Source organism: Anomaloglossus baeobatrachus, chromosome 3, assembly GCF_048569485.1.
Source record: "Anomaloglossus baeobatrachus isolate aAnoBae1 chromosome 3, aAnoBae1.hap1, whole genome shotgun sequence".
In the NCBI taxonomy this organism is placed as follows: domain Eukaryota; kingdom Metazoa; phylum Chordata; class Amphibia; order Anura; family Aromobatidae; genus Anomaloglossus; species Anomaloglossus baeobatrachus.
The window spans coordinates 555,952,353-555,969,709 of record NC_134355.1 but is presented as its reverse complement, the minus strand read 5'-3'; the positions used below and the strand labels follow the sequence as shown (position 1 = coordinate 555,969,709).

At 48.9% G+C, this 17,357-nt stretch overlaps 1 protein-coding gene across 1 annotated transcript in view; it reads right to left on the bottom strand.

The window, feature by feature from the left end:
- The window catches only part of MOGAT1 (monoacylglycerol O-acyltransferase 1), a 47,641-nt gene extending 30,976 nt beyond the window's left edge, over positions 1-16,665 (bottom strand). Inside the window, exons 1-2 of the mRNA XM_075338633.1 lie at positions 16,560-16,665; positions 8,934-9,049 (exon numbers count right to left, since the gene is read on the bottom strand). Of these exons, the coding sequence (XP_075194748.1) occupies positions 8,934-9,027 (94 nt within the window). The 5' untranslated portion in view covers positions 9,028-9,049; positions 16,560-16,665. The remainder of the gene's footprint in view (positions 1-8,933; positions 9,050-16,559) is intronic.
- Positions 16,666-17,357: the final 692 nt, after the last annotated feature.

Here is a 17,357-nt window from a genome sequence, read left to right as displayed (position 1 = left end):
CAATCTAATTGGTCCCTTGTAAGTGGTTTTAACCAAAACAAGTGAGAGACTAGGAGTATTAGTGCAAAAAAACAAAACTCCTAAAAACAATATTTAGTATATAGTGTTAAAAAAAAAAAAAAAAATGCTCTAGAATACAGAGCGTAATAACTCTTATATTATCAAGTAGTAAACTGGTCACGTGAGGTGAGTGGGAGGACAAAAGAGGTAAAAGCAAACTAGTGAAAAGAGGAGCGCTGATTGTCTCAACACTCAAGGTAGAGCTCTAGGTAGCATGACTCCAATCATCTTCATTTTTACCAAATTAAATAGCCTATTGTTCTAGGAGATATAAAGAAGGGGATAGTCTATCCCTCCCTTTTACCTACCTACCAGCGGAGGTGCACCATGAGGTATTGGGTACCCCCCACTCCTCGCCGGCTTTCCCTATTCTGTCCCTTCGACCCGCAAGTCGCAAAAGAAACCACCACCAAGAATGGAAAGTGCACAATAGTCATCAGGTCATTATCATAATCTGGTTACCTAAATAAAATTGGCAACCCTGATGCAACTTATCCTTTATAATAAAAAGGAGAAAAAAAGATGATGCTAATTAGTGTATTTGCATCAGATTTGGAAATCAATAAACAGTATTTTCTAAAGTTTGGTCATCATAAATATGATAGCCAAGTTATAACTGTACATTGTATAATGTAGGTGCGTTTTTGCTGCGTTTTTGTGACAAATGACAAAAACGCAGGAAGAATGAACATGCTGCATCTTTTTTGTCACAAACATTTGACTAAAAAAACGCTGACAAACTGCAAGGTGCACATAGCAAATCTGACTCCTCATAGACTTTGCTGGGAAGTCAGAAAGTTCTGACAACAAAAAACGCGGCAAAAACGTGACAAAAAACGCAGCGTGCGTATGTAGGAAGAGATCACACAGCAGCATGGAAGATATCACACAGTGTAGCTGTGAATCCAGCTCTGGGGTGAAATAAAACCCACAAAAGCATCTGTGTTTGTACTTATTTTCTCTCCATAAACTCTTTGGTCATCAGCTGTAATTTAGCTCCCGGTTATAACTACCAAGATCAGAGATTTCTCAGATCCAAGCAGTTTAACCTTTAAGGGTACTTTCACACTTGCGTTATTTTCCTTCCGTTACAATCCGCCCTTTTGGGAAACAGCGGAATCCGTTAACGGATTCCGCTGTTTCCCATAGACTTGTATGGGTGACGGATTGTACCAAAAGGAGCTGCGTTGCTTCCGCTGGGCGACGCTCCGTTGCTTCCGCCCAGCGGGAGCAACGCAGCATGTAACGTTATTTTGAGCAGCGGAATCCTCTGGATTTCACTGCGCATGCTCTTTTTTTTTTTTTTTTTTTTTTTTTTTTTTTTTTTTAAATCAAACTTTATTTTGGCTCGCGGTGGCCGAACGTTCAGCTGAGCGCCCGGCTGCCGGCAAGCGACAGCGCTCAGCTGAATGACCGGCCACCAGCATGCCCGGCCGCCGGCAAGTCACAGCGCTCAGCTGATCACCCGGCGGCCGGCTGCAGGGAGCGATCAGCTGATCACCCGGCGGCCGGCTGCAGGGAGCGATCAGCTGATCACCCGGCGGCCGGCTGCAGGGAGCGATCAGCTGATCACCCGGCGGCCGGCTGCAGGGAGCGATCAGCTGATCACCCGGCGGCCGGCTGCAGGGAGCGATCAGCTGATCACCCGGCGGCCGGCTGCAGGGAGCGATCAGCTGATCACCCGGCGGCCGGCTGCAGGGAGCGATCAGCTGATCACCCGGCGGCCGGCTGCAGGGAGCGATCAGCTGATCACCCGGCGGCCGGCTGCAGGGAGCGATCAGCTGATCACCCGGCGGCCGGCTGCAGGGAGCGATCAGCTGATCACCCGGCGGCCGGGAGCGATCAGCTGATCACCCGGCGGCCGGGAGCGATCAGCTGATCACCCGGCGGCCGGGAGCGATCAGCTGATCACCCGGCGGCCGGGAGCGATCAGCTGATCACCCGGCAGCCGGCTGCAGGGAGCGATCAGCTGATCACCCGGCAGCCGGGAGCGATCAGCTGATCACCCGGCGGCCGGCTACTGGGAGCAATCAGCTGATCACCCGGCGGCCGGCTGCAGGGAGCGATCAGCTGATCACCCGGCGGGCGGGAGCGATCAGCTGATCACCCGGCGGCCGGCTACTGGGAGCAATCAGCTGATCACCCGGCGGCCGGCTGCAGGGAGCGATCAGCTGATCGTTCACTATAGTCTGCCGCTGGTAAAACCGGGAAAAAAAAAAAAAAAATCAAAACGAATTGCGTTGTTTTGCAGCATCCGTTGCATCCGTTGTGTCACTATATGCAACACATCCGTTGCATCCGTTACACAACGCAATGCAACGGATACCGTTCAACGCAAGTGTGAAAGTAGCCTAAGGCTACTTTCACACATCCAGTTTTAGCACTGCGGCTCAATCCGGCTGTGAAACCTATGCAACAGATGCGACGAAAACACTGCATCCTTTGCATACGTTTTTACATGCGGCCTGTCCGTTTTTTTCCAGTTGCGGCACGCTACTGAGCATGCATTTTCAGTGGAAGAAACCGCATGCGGCGGCTGGATGCGTTTTTTGCCGCATCCGGCGTCCATAGGCATGCATTGAAAAATGCGCCGCAGCGGCCGGATGCGGTTTTTTTTGCCGGAGCAAAAAAACGTGCCAGGGAACGTTCCATCTGGCCGCCGCATTGGCTAAATCTGCCGCATGCGGCAAAAACCGGACAGAACGCAAGTCCATGTGGCACAATGCGGCGCCAATGCAAGTCAATGCTGGAAAAAATGAAACCGGCGGAAAAAAAAACAAAAAACTGTTTTGTTTTTTCAGCAGAGCGCCGGATTGTGCCGCACTGCTACAGCCGGATGTGTGAAAGCAGCCTTAGATGTCACCATTTCTGGCTGCCTTGACTGCAAGGTGCCTATGAGCAGTCATAGCAGCTAGACACCTAATAAAGATCTCCGGGTCCACAATCTTTGTATGCCTTTTAGATGCTTGATATGAGACCTTTGTTGTTCTACACCTCCGTAGGAAACATACAAGCAAAACACACATCAGAGTGGAAGGCCACAACATCTGGGACATTTTCTTTAAAATTGAGTTGCTGCACATAACCAATGGTTTTCAGTACTATTATATAATTTTCATCTATAGCCCTCAGTTTAATAATTGCTGCCTATTAAGATTAATATTATAGTTGCAGTGTTTGGCCTGTTCTGGAAACAAGTGCCATATATTTGTAGCTAAGAAAGCACTGGTCTATGCATAGTCACTACAAGGTCTGTATCCTGTATCACCACTATTGATATTCAATGTTCCTGCAACTCTGTTTTATATGTAAATATGTATTTCCTTACCAGATGATGTGTGGGTTTTTTTGTTTTTTTTTGTTTGTTTTTTTATACTATTACACTTTTTAATAATTTTTACTTTGAGTTAACATTCTTTTAGACTTATTTTTTATGGTCTGATCTTTGAGGGTTACATGCCTTTTTGTTCTCTCAGCGTTATATATTAGCTGTTAACGTATAGTCCTTAAGATATTTTTCAGATTTTGGACACTGTGGAGACACTGGGCTCAGTGGGTGCTCTCGTCCACTAAAACCCGACGCCTTTAGAAAGACAGCGTGGCTCAGGGCTCATCCCAACTGAACGCCGGCCTCCTTAACCGTGGGCGTAACACTACTCAGACAACACAGGGTGAGGGAACCACAATAATTAGACTTTATTGGATCCCCAAACAATTAACGGCACATAACACATAACCAGCAAAACACAAATGTAACAGGCAACAGAGTCTCACCCTTCCGCTGGCTCACCAGGGATTTAGAATGTCCTTGCCTCAGAGGTTCCAGGGCCGCTTACTCCAATCCAGCAGCACCCCGCTTTCGGCGGGCACCCACCGGGAAAGGAATAGCGCCAGATTTAGGAAGCTGGCTGAGGTCTGCAAAGTCTGTAACAGGTGACTGAACTGTCCCAACCTGAGTGTCCTCCTTAGGTAGTCCTGGTATGATGATACAATTCTGGCAGCCGGGGTCGAAATCCCTAGGCTGTGGATATGGTCTCCAACCGGAACCGGAGCCCCTAGATTGAAGCCATAAGATATCCTGATCCTCTAGTCAGCTCCAAAGAGCTTAGACTGGATCCATCAGCATCCATCAACCTTCATCCCCCTGGTGGCTTAAAGAAGTCCCTTTTATAGCCATAACCTTCCCTTAACCCCTTCACGACCGCGGGCCGTAAAATTACGTCCTATTTTAACGTGACTTAACGACCAGGGACGTAATTTTACGGCCTAAACTTCATTTGATTGCCGTGGCCATAGCAACGGCTTTCAAATGATGTCCCCTGCTGTTTCTTACAGCAGGGGACCTTTGCTTGACCCCAGGGGGGGCGGCATCGCCACCCCCTATCGACGATCGATGTGATTGGCTGTTCAAATCTGAACCGCCAACCACATCGATCGCACTAATTTCGGCAAAAATAATGCCCGAATTAGTGCGATCCTGTGAGATCCAGCTATGAGATGCCGCAGCTGCTGCAGCATATCATAGGTGGACCTCAAACATGCCGCCCCCAGCCCCTGCAGCACTGATTGGAGCGATCGTGCTATGACGCGCAATCGCTCCAATCAGTGTGCAGTGGGGCGGTCTGATCTGCCGGTGGCCGCCCTCCCCAGGCCTGTGTTGGTTTGGGAAGCCCTCCCCCAGCATGTTTGCGGCGTGCACTGGCTGGTACTTGTAGTACCACACAACGCTGCTGCCGCCGCCCGATCGCCGCTCCTGCCCCACTTGAGTATTGCGCGCCTGATAGCCCCTGCGCGCTCCTGTGATGGCCCTGCCCCCTGCCGATGTGTCCCCCCGATCTGCTCCCCGCCACGATCTGCCCCTCTGCTGCGATCTGCCCCCCTGCCACAATGTGCCCCCCTGCTGCAATCTGCTTCCTGCTGCGATCTGTCCTCTGCCATGATGTGCCCCACTGCTGCGATCTGCCTCCTGCCGCAATCTGCCCCCTGCTGCCATCTGCCTCCCTGCTGCGATATGCCCCCTGCCGCTGCGAGCCCTCCCCCAACATGTCTGCAGCGTGCAGTGGCTGGTACTTGTGGTACCACGCCACCGCCGCCGCTGCTGCCGCCGCCGCTGCTGCACGTGAGTACTGTGCTCACTTTGCAGCCCGTGCGCGCTCCCGTGGTGCCCCTGCGCGCTGCCGTGATAGCCCCTGCCGTGCCCCCCCCGCGATCTGCTCCCCCCAACCCCCCCCCCCATCCCGATCTGCTCCCCCCGCTTTCTGACTGCCTCCCCCATTATCTCGGTTCTGCTTCTGCAGCTCCCCCTCCGGTCTCCCCCTCTGCTCTACCCCCTCCCCCTATGCTCTCAGCCCCCCCTCTGCTCTCAGCCCCCCCTCTGCTCTCAGCCCCCCCTCTGCTCTCAGCCCCCCCTCTGCTCTCAGCCCCCCCTCTGCTCTCAGCCCCCCCTGTCCCCCTCTGCTCTCCCCCGACGTCCTCTTACCTGTCTTCACCGGCCTGATCACATCTGCGTCCATCGCTGGGTCCTTCCTGGGCATTCTGCTGATCTGCCTGCTGCTCCTGTAAAGCTGTCCATCTCTCTGCCATCTGTTCCTCTGCAGCTCTTCTGGTCAGTGATCCTCCTGCTAGTCCTGTGGGTACTGTGAGTATAACTTTTTTTTTTTCCGTATCCCCTGTCCATTTTTACACCTCATCCGTCCGTGCGTCCCGCCAAGCGCTGATCAGGAATGCAGATAACGGATCGGCATCCCTGCTCAATTTTTGGCGGGACTTTTTTTTCCCGTATCCCCGACGCTTTTTGTATCGCATCCGTCCGTGCGTCCCGCCAAGCGCTGATCAGGAACGCAGATAACGGATCGGCATCCCTGCTCAATTTTCGGCGTGACTTTTTTCCGTATCCCCGACGCTTTTTGTATCGCATCCGTCCGTGCGTCCCGCCAAGCGCTGATCAGGGATGCACATAACGGATCGGCATCCACGGTCAATATTCACGACGCTTTTTGTATCACATCCGTCCGTGCGTCCCGCCGAGCGCTGATTAGGGATGCACATAACGTATCTGCATCCATGGTCAATTTTTGGCGTGACTTTTTTTTTTTTTTACGTATCCCCGATGCTTTTTTTATCGCATCCGACTGTGCGTCCTGCAGCGACCGATCAGTGCACTGCGTCTGTGCGTTTGAAAAGTCAAATGGCGCTCCTTCTCTTCTGAGCCCCGCCATGCGCTCAAACAATTACTTTCCACCACATATGAGGTATCTGCGTACTCAGGAGAAATTGCACAATACGTTTTATGGTGCATTTTTTCCTGTTACCCTTGTGAAAAAAAAAGCTACCTAGTTGAAGCAACCGTTTTGTGGTAAAAAAAAAAAAATTTCTTTTCACGGCTCAACGCTATAAACTTCTGTGAAGCCCCCAGGTGTTCAAAGTGCTCACCAAACATCTAGAAAAATTATTTGAGGGCTCTAGTTTCCAAAATGGTGTCACTTGTGGGGGAGCTCCACTGTTTAGGCACCATAGGGGGTCTCCAAACGTGACATGGCGTCCGCTAATGATTCCAACCAATTTTGCTGTCAAATGGCGCTCCTTCTCTTCTGAACCCCGCCATGCGCCCAAACAATTACTTTCCACCACATATGAGGTATCTGCGTACTCAGGAGAAAATGCACAATACATTTTATGGTGCATTTTTTCCTGATAGCCTTGTGAAAAAAAAAGCTACCTAGTTGAAGCAACCGTTTTGTGGTAAAAAAAAAAAAAATTTATTTTCACGGCTCAACGCTACAAACTTCTGTGAAGCCCCCAGGTGTTCAAAGTGCTCACCAAACATCTAGAAAAATTATTTGAGGGCTCTAGTTTCCAAAATGGGGTGACTTGTGGGGGAGCTCCATTGTTTAGGCACCTCAGGGGGTCTTCATACCCCACATGGCGTCCGCTAATGAGTGCAGCTAATTTTGCACTCAAAAATTCAAATGGCGCTCCTTGCCTTCCGAGCACTGCCGTGTGTCCAAAGATTTGATTTCCACCACATATGAGGTATCTGCGTATTCAGGAGAAAATGCACAATACATTTTATGGTGCATTTTTTCCTGTTACCCTTGTGAAAAAAAAAAGCTACCTAGTTGAAGCAACCGTTTTGTTGTAAAAAAAATTTTTTTTCTTTTCACGGCTCAACGCTATAAACTTCTGTGAAGCCCCCAGGTGTTCAAAGTGCTCACGAAACATCTAGAAAAATTATTTGAGGGCTCTAGTTTCCAAAATGGGGTCACTTGTGGGGGAGCTCCATTGTTTAGGCACCTCAGGGGGTCTTCAAACCCGACATGGCGTCCGCTAATGAGTGCAGCTAATTTTGCGTTCAAAAATTCAAATGGCGCTCCTTCCCTTCCGAGCTCTGCCGTGCGCCCAAACAATTGATTTTTACCACATATGGGGTATCAGCGTACTCAGGAGAACATGCACAATAAATTGTATTGTGTACTTTCTCTTTTCTCCCTTGTAAAAATGAAAATTTTATGGCTAAAGTAACATTTTTGTGTTAAAAAGTAAAATTTTCATTTTTTCCTTCCACATTGCTTTGGTTCCTGTGAAGCACCTAAAGGGTTAATAAACTTATTGGATGTGGTTTTGAGCAGTGTGAGGGGTGTAGTTTTTAGAATGGGGTCACTTTTGGGTATTTTCTGTCACCTAGGCCTCTCAAAGTCACCTCAAATGTAATGTGGTCCCTAAAAAAAATTATTTTGTAAATTTTGTTGGAAAAATGAGAAATTGCTGATGACCTTTGACCCCTTCTAACTTCCTAACGGAAAAAAAATTTGTTTTGAAAATTGCGCTGATGTAAAGTACACAAGTGGGAAATGTTATTTAGTAACTATTTTGTGTGACATATCTCTCAGATTTATGGGCATACATTTTCAAAGTTTGAAAATTGCGAAATTTTCAAAATTTTCGCCAAATTTCCTAAATTTTCACAAATAAACGCAAAAAATATCGGCCTAAATTTACAACTGACATGAAGTACAATATGTCACGAAAAAACAATCTCAGAATCGCCAGGATCCGTTGAAGCGTTCCAGAGTTATAACCTGTCAAAGTGACACTGGTCAGAATTGCAAAAAATGGCCCGGTCATTAGGGTGTTTTAGTGGCCGGGGGTGAAGGGGTTAAGATACACTGCGTCCTCATCGATTGGTTGGACAAGATTGCTTCTCCCATTGGATGAATCTCAAGCTGCATGGACAATGTTCATCCAAATGATGTCTACAGAAATCCTGAAGATATCTACATGGAGTCGGCAAGTCACCGACTAGACAATGGCTACTAAGGTAATTACATTATCAATACACAACTACAATACAATGGTGACTGGAAATGTCTGGAGAACAATACGTCTGGCTTTCAGTGGCCAACACAATTACATTGAGTCAACAAGAGTCTTGTAAAAACAATGAGGGACTTCTCCCCTGTCTATAGACAATCTATCATGCTGTCTGGCTGGATTTTAAGAAACTTTAACCCATGAGAGTCCATGTCGTCACAGACACCATTAAGGAAATAGTTCTATATTGTAGTAATTGTCCAGTTAGCAATCTATATACATACTGTACATATACACATCAATCACCTTCCTTTTCCAAACTGTTACATTAGAAACAAAGTCTACACAGATTAAATATATTTGGCATTGTTGGGTCAGTAACCATCTAAACTTACGCAACAGTTATGAAGTTATGAAAAAAATTAACCCTCACATGTCTGATTGGCCAAGTTGCTCCAGTCACCAGTACATCACATATTTGGAAATTGTATCTTTCGCAACAATTGCATTACCACAAATCCCATGTAATTCTTAGGTTATAGGAACTTTATGAATAGCCTTACCCAGCAGTAAAAATGAGAAAACCCACTGTAACACAGCCAAGGTCTGAATCCGCCTGACCAGTGGGATGTTCAGAGGAGCAAACTCCACTTTCATCCTGAACGGAGTAATGTTCTCTCTGCAAAGAAAAAAAAAATAATATATAATAAAGGTTTAGACACATCGAAGATTAGTATGAATGTAGCTTATCAGTGGAATTAAAGGGAGTCTGTCATCCCCAAAATGCAAATTAAACGCTTCAAAAATCAGCTATATGAGACTTAAGGCCCATTTACACGCAATGACATCGATAACGAGATGTCGTTGGGGTCACGGAATTCGTGACGCACATCCGGCCTCGTTAGCGACGTCGTTGCGTGTGACACGTACGAGCAACCGCCAACAATCAAAAATACTCACCTTATCGTTGACACGTCGTTCATTTTCATAATAACGTTGCTCGTTGTGGACGCAGGTTGTTCGTTGTTCCTGAGGAAGCACACGTACGTACAGCATCGATACGTGTAACACCCCGGGAACGACGAACAACACCATACCTGCGTCCTCCGGCAACGAGGTGGGCGTCTTTCCTTCGGCTGCTCTCCGCCCCTCCGCTTCTATTGGCCGCCTGCCGTGTGACGTCACTAGGCAGGTAAGCATGTGTGACAGGGCAGGTACGCTCGCTAGCAATATCGTAGCGTGTAAGTGGGCCTTTAGTCCCTTTATCATCATTGTTGTAATTCGTTTTAATTTTTTTTTTTAAATATTACATATGCAAATGATGGGACTTTGTTGAACTCTTGACGTGACCAAGAGTTAAGAGCACAGTTTTGCATCCCCCTCCTCAATTTGCATGCTGACCAGTTCCCTGACTAATTAACAGCACATGCTTGGCCAGAGGGAGTGCTGTCCGATCGCACAGTGACTATAGAGGAGCTAATGACAAACCGTACCAGCGAGTGGTTAGCTTTCATCATTGCTTCTTGTCAATGGCCACCACTTGCTATACCCAAAAGTATGGCGAACGGATTCAACGAGGAGGAGATAGTTTAATTTTCCTGTCTTTACAGCATGCACAGACTATGCCAGTGCTGATATTGGTGGATCCTGAGATGCACTGAGCACAGCCGGAGTACACAGCTGATCCTCTAGTAACAGTTGGAGGAGAAGGGGTCATGTAGCAGTGACCTAGGAGAGTGGTTAAAAGGGAGGGTACGACTAGGTACCCCTGTAATCATAGCACCAACGGGGCACAGGGCCCTAGGTCAAGCGAACGCTTCAATCTACCTGACAAATACCTGCACAGTGAGGTGACCATCCAGGACCTAACTGACCCAAGAAACCGAGGACACCAGCAGTAATGAGAGAACCAGGGACCAGGACAGACCACTGACCCTACAGGGTTCACACTGCCCACCGTACGGACCAGAGACTGAATGACAAACAGAAGGGGACCCCCGGACGCTCCAAGCCACGGGGTTCCACCAACTAGTGAGAGATGCAGGGGAAAGAAGCCACCAGGTTACTACACCGGCACTGGGATGAACGGGGCCAGGGGGTCGAGCCGTCCTCAGTAAACCAGCATTATCATTGCTGTGAGTAAACACCAGTTGCACTGCATCCCCATCGTGTGGTATCCCTTTCTTTGCTGAATTCCATCATCCACCTCCTGGGGCTCAGCCCCACTTGTGGAGGGCCCAACATCCAGGCTTCCATCACCATCAGCCCCAGTGGCAAAAGACTGAGCAGCGGCAGCTCCATCTACCTAGCCGCAACCCACAAGAGGAGTGACGACAAACTCTCTAATCTGCCCTGTATATAACCCCTGTTCAAATTGTGACGCCCTAGCGCCGCCAGGTGGTCACACAGTATAGGCCTCCGCACAACACCTTCCCTCACAGAGTTAAATCTTGCCACCCAAATCCTAGTCACATCCCCCCCAAGTAAGGATAGGCACACCAGTGGGCCGGACCAGGCGGATGAGAAACGCCCACCTAGGGGTCTAGAGAGCCCGGGGCGGGAAAAGCAACAGTTCAAGTTGAGAGGAGGTTGGAGAGTAGTGGAGTAGTTGAGAGGAGAAAGTGAGGAGGAAGACAGCTGAGGCCTCGGGGTTGGAGCCCCGGCATGTTGGCTAGGTGGCAGACGGTGGTCCGTGTCTGACAGGAGACTGGAAGATGGCTGCCGGAGATCCGAGGTGGACCGGGGCAGGGTTGGAGCCCGCCGGTACCAACACCATAGAACCGACCGTGCACAGAGGGGGTACTTGGACCCTGAAGCCAGGACCGGAACCAACGGCCTAGCTAATTAACCAATTGAGGGCAGGATTATAGGTCCTGTCCCAACCAAAGTCCCAAAAGCAGACAACCACCCACCGAGAGGGATAGGGCATTCGCCAGGGCCCGATAGATCCCACGCGTCAGCGAGCGAGGCTCCCAACAAAAAGGACCGGGAGCTCCACACACTAAACGCAGTGCAGAGGAAAGTGACACAGACCATCACCCCGGGTGAGGGACCAGAATACACCCGGCCGCGGCGGCCGGACACCAGCACCTTGGTTAACCATTGGACTTGTCTGATTCATTTAATCATGAGTAAACTGAGACTCCCTGGTCTGACCAGGCGCGCCGGTCCCTGCCATCACCGTCCCCCTGCACAGAGTCACCGGGCCCCAGGGCAACCATCCCTACCCACGGAGGGGTTAACAACCAGCTGCCATCCCATCGCCCCCGGGTGTCCCACAACAGCAGCGGTGGTGTCACATTTCACCACACACCGTGGGTGGCGTCACAGACTGCTTACGGCACATCCCGTACAAATACGTCACCTTTTAATTTGAAGTGTCCGCGCGACCCCCGGGTCTGGAAGAATCCCTCGACCCACACTGCAGATCCAGATCCGAGCAGCCCGGCTGCTGGTACGGGGGCGGCACAAAGCGACCCCCAGGGTCACGGGACCGAGCATCGGCCAGTACACACCCGTGACACAACGCCCCAGACATATACGGCCTGGGACAGAGTACCCCATAGCCCTGGGCGGCTAATATACACAAACATACATATGCACACACAAATGGATTGCCCACAGATATCAAGAAGAAAAAAAAAAAATAAATAATCCCACTTTCCTGGATAAAAATATGATCAATTTTTCATATGCTCGTGTGAACCTCCTCTTTCTCGAGTGGGAATTGGAAGATGCTGTGGTTTATTTTTTTTTTGAGCAGCAAAAATACACCAACAAAAATGATCGATGTCAGTGTGACGCCCCTGACCTATTCAGGGTGTCACAGGGAACTGCACCCCTTCCCTTATGGTGCAGAACTCACCCTCCATGGTTCTGGGATCCTAACTATTGGTATTGCTTCCATCAGCACCAAATCCTAGCCACACCTCACACCAGACCCTGTCGGGCACACCAGTGGGTGATCTAGCTGGAAAAGGGACACTCGTCTAGGGGTCAGGCAGACTGATGGGAGGGACATAGTCATTTGAGTGGTAGCCCTCAAAGAGTGAGGAGCTAAGGGAGTCGTAGCTCCCTGGGAGACGTTGTTTAGGTTGCAGACGGTGGTCTGGGACCGGAGGAGTCGGAGACAAGGGCGCAGGGTATTGGAGAAGGGTGCCCAGACTTAGCTTTGGAAAACGGTCGGCACCGGAAAATCTAGTAACCGGACCGGTACCGAGCACGGCAGGGTACTGGACCCTAGATCAGGGAGTAGCTTCACGCAACCTGATAATTCACCTGTGGAGGATAGTCTCTTTATGAACTTTCCCCAAGAGCTCAGAGATCGAAGGCACCAACACAACGAGGGGGATAGGGCTTTTCAGCTTATGCGGCCCACTGAAATCATAAGTGTCAGCCATCGAGAACACAGCTCCCCTATTTAAGGATAGGGAGTGGGACCACGACAGCTTCAGGCTGAGGGGTCACTCAGAACATCTAAATACTAGTGCATGGAGGCAGGCTCTGGACCACTGGCAATACCAACGGGAACAGATTCCCGGACGAGCTCCCCAGAGAGGCAGCGGCACCCAGAGATTTGGTTTACTCCTGTGTCAGAGTCTGCTTAATGGTCGCACCAACATCAACATGGCCTGAGTGAGTACGCTGTACTCCCCTGCATCCAGCTTGCACTATGCTTTCCTACACTATCCCGAGTCCCAGGGCCTCCCCTACCTGTGAAGGGAACGTCATCTGGCTGCCCTACTCCATCTCCCCCGGGTACTCCCATCGGCAGCGGTGGTACTCCCCTTACCGCGAACCACGGGTGGCGTCACGGACACTTTTCCCCTATAAATAACCCCCCTTTTCATTTGAGTGGCTGCAAGCCCCCGGGTCCGGAGACCCTCGAGCCACAGCAACCCCGGATCCGAGCAGTCTGACTGCTGTAGGGGCAGTACATCAGAATATAGTCTAAGGCCTTGTGCGAACGTTGCGTTTTTTTGCTGCATTTCTTGCACTTTTTTGGGTTCAGTTTTGGTCCCAAAACTACATGCATTTCCTTCCCCAGCAAAGTCTATGAGATTTCAGCTTTTTTGTCCGCACGTTCAAGCTTTTTTTGGCTGCGTATTTGTGGTGACCACAAAGATGCGTCATGACAATTCTTTCTGCGTTTTTGCCAGCGTTTGAGCTTTTCCAGTCAATAGATCTCACTTAAAAAAAAAAATATTTATATATATATATTTTATATATATACACATATACACACACACATACATACATACATACATACCGAGGGAGCATTTATTTGGGACAAAAAATGTGCATCTTATGTGGTCACCATAACGCACTGGACATTGTCAGAAGACAATTTGTTTAACCTCCCCAGATGAGTTATCTCCACTTAGCCAGGACATGGGGACTTCAGAAAGTTCAGGCAATGGAGCAGATAACTAGTTTCTGTCTATCCTGTTTGTTATTGTGAAAATATTTGTTACTGTTCTACATTGTATAAAATTAAGACACTTTTCAAACAGATCTTTCTTAGATAGCTGTGTGTAGCCCTTAAAAAAAAAATAAAAAATAAAAATAAATATATACTGGCCCTGTACATTTTCCCAATACAGTGCATGAGAAAATTACAATAAATATAATGAGCGGGGGTCAGGAGCGGAAGGCAGCACAGCCGAAGAAAGCAGCTCTGATACAGGTGAATACAGAAAATATTTTTATTTCAACGACCTGTGTTTTCTCCGGTACGTGTCACATGTATGCAAACACAGATGACACATGCGCGACCAGAACCACACGTGTGACTTGTACCAGATTAAACATGGACGTCTGAAACCGGCCTAATGCAGGCTTGCATGTTGAGCCCACATCTATTCCCCCACACGTCGGATAGCGCCGGCATTCACAGGAGAAGCTTCTACAGTGATCGGACGGTGCAGACAAAAAAAAAAAAAAAAAAGGAGGGGTCCATTATTTTTTTAACAGTTTAAAATACCCCCCCATTTTACCCAATAAAAACAATACACATTTGGCATCGCCTCTTTAAGAAGCTCTCAATGTATCAATATCTCAAATCAAATAATATGACCGGTATTGGGCGTAAGAATAAAAAAATAAAATTTTTGGTGGCACAATATTGCAATAAAATGCAATAGTAGGCGATTGTCATGAGTGGGGGGGCGCACAACAATATAAAGGCGGTATTTACAGTTTGTCAGTGACGCCACCCGTGGGTTGCTGTGATTTGTTGGTGACACCACCGCTGCTTTTGTATGGGACACCCGGGGCTGATTGAGTGGGCAGCAAGATGGTATCCCCTTCACGGGTAGGGGAGGTGTTGTCCCGAGGCCCAGGTGTAGGTGGTTTGCAGTGCTAGGGCACCGTCTGCAGGCTGGACCGGATGACACCAATGTACTCACTGTTGAATAAACCACACAAGTCCAAGTAGTAAACCAAGTGCCGGATACTGGTAGCCTACGAAGGGGTGTGCTCGGGTCCCACACACCGGTTGACAGGACAGGGGCCCTTCCTCCTGCACTTCAGTGTTTTGTCTTGTGTGTTGACTAGTCCACATGAAACGGGAAAAGTCCGCTCCCAGTGTCTTTGCTGTGGGAGCTGTTGCCCGTGAGATCTGACCCTTGGGATTTTTGGGATGCAGGCATGCCCTTGGGATGCAGGCACTTGCAGACGCCCTATCCCCCGCGTTGGGCTTCCGTCTCACTCTATCTGGGCTCACTGGTGGGACAAGACGTGGAATCTTGTCCCCTGCTGGCTAATTGACAAAGGGCTTGAAGCTGTCCTTGCCCTAGGGTCACTAGACACTCCGACTGTGCACGGCTTCCGGACCGGATTCCCGCTGTCGGCACCAGCGGGCTACAACCCTGCCCTGGTCCACTTAAAGTCTCCCGCGACCGGATCTCCGTCGCCTGTGGCCCTGTTCTGCCGTCTGCCACCTAGTCAGCTCAGGTAGTCCAGGAGCTACAACCCCTGACTACCTCTTAACGCCTCTCACTTCCTCCGTCTACTACACAGTCACACTGTCTGTGTTCCCTCCCCTGACAACTCAGGACCCCTAGGTGGGCGTCACCATCTGCCTGGCCCAGTCCACTGGTGTGTCCCTATTGTCCTCGGGGGGGGGGCTTTGTGGCTGGTGTTGTACCTGTGTGTGTGGGTTGTGTTGGTAGGGCAAGGAGGAGAGAGTTCTGCACCTTTAGGATTGATGCAGTCTCCTGTGACAACCTGGTTTTGCCAGGGGAGTCACATGATCAAAACAGTGCATGTACCTTACAACGGATCCATCAGCAATCCATTGAAAGAAAGTTGTACAGACATAACTTTAATCCAGCTAAAAAAAAAAAAAAAAAAAAGCTGGATCTGTATTTTTTTTTTGTATGGAAGTCTATGGAAAAGGGATCTGTTAAATGGCCATCCATTTTCTTCTATATGAAGTGGATACATTACAAATTTAAGACTATTTAATGGATCGGTTTTCGATAGAATTGAAATGTTACAGATCCAGCTGGTTTTTGTTTTTTTTTTTTAGCTGGACTAAAAAGTTTGTGTGCACAACTTTTTTTGTCAACTGATTCCCCACGGTTCTAATAGGATTATTGAATGTGTGATCACAGCCTGGTCACAATCTATCCATATATCATCAGCGATATGATGGCTTTCCAGGCACTATCGGATAGGTGCGGTTCTCACATACAGACGTACGCTATATAATAAAGTTGGAGGCAGATTGTAGCAAAACCAGACTCATGCTGCAAATGTCATTGTTCTCAGTGTAGTAAATAATAGTTCTGAATGACTTTACTGCGATTTATGGACATTCTGACATACAGCCCTGAACCTGTCTCAGCCTAGAATATCACAGCTCTGACTGTAGCTGCACTGGAGGTTAAAGAGGACAAGTCACTGGTGGAGATGGTAGAACAGGTCTGCCCAGTTACAGATCCACAATAACTAATCAACAGTTTGGAGAATGGAAGGAAAATAGCATTTTTAAAGATTTGCTCATCGCTAATGACAATTCTAGACGGTTAGTCATGGAAGACCTGATCAGTGAAAACTCTGGCAAATGTTATCTGTGCACAGTGAGAAACAAGCACAGCCCAAAAGTAATGATGGAATTACACCCCAAGCCCTAAAATCTGCAGCCACATCCCAGAAGGGAGCTCTGCAGCACATGGCACACTCACCTCCTCACCAGCTGGGGCACATATACTGGGGGCTGGAGACTGTGCTGCACTTCCTTGGGTGGGATATACTTTCCCAGCACTAGTGAGGCTTGTTGTGTGGACTGACATTAGACACCAGGGGAGGTGCTGGGAGCCTGACACTCAGCTGATGCAGATGTTAACCCCTCCTGCACCACAGGGGAGCCAGCTCTGGGTATTGCACCATCCACTGGCGGACACAGACAGAAAAGGACTGCTGTGCAAAAACAGTATATGGTCCCTCTGCAATTCTATAGCTCATCATTAGGCCATGTGCCCATGGGACAATGTACCCGCAGATATTTTGCAGGTTTACCACAGCGGCTGCCCAGAATCCGCAGCTATGCATTGTTACGGCATTCAAGCATTTTTGTTGCGGTAAATCTGCGGAACAAGTGCGGAAATACCTGCGGAATTATTGCCCTGTTTCTCCATAGTGGAAAGGCAGGAATTCCGCAGGTATTTCCGCATGAATAATTCACATACAGTTACGTGCGGCTGCGGGACGTCCGCAGCATTGATACACCACTCCCCAAATCCCATAGGATAACATGGGGAGTGTCTGTACTTATAAAACCTGCGGATTTATCTAAAAAATCCAGATAAATCCACAAGTTTTCAGCGGCACGTTGTCCCGTGGGCACATAGCCTTAGGGTACTTTTCCACTTGTGCATAGCTTCTTATGCGAGAGCATCGGAAGCGATCTGCTAATGACCCTCTGCTGTGAACTTCAGCCGAGGGTCATGTGACTGTGATACGATCTTGCGATCGGATCACGG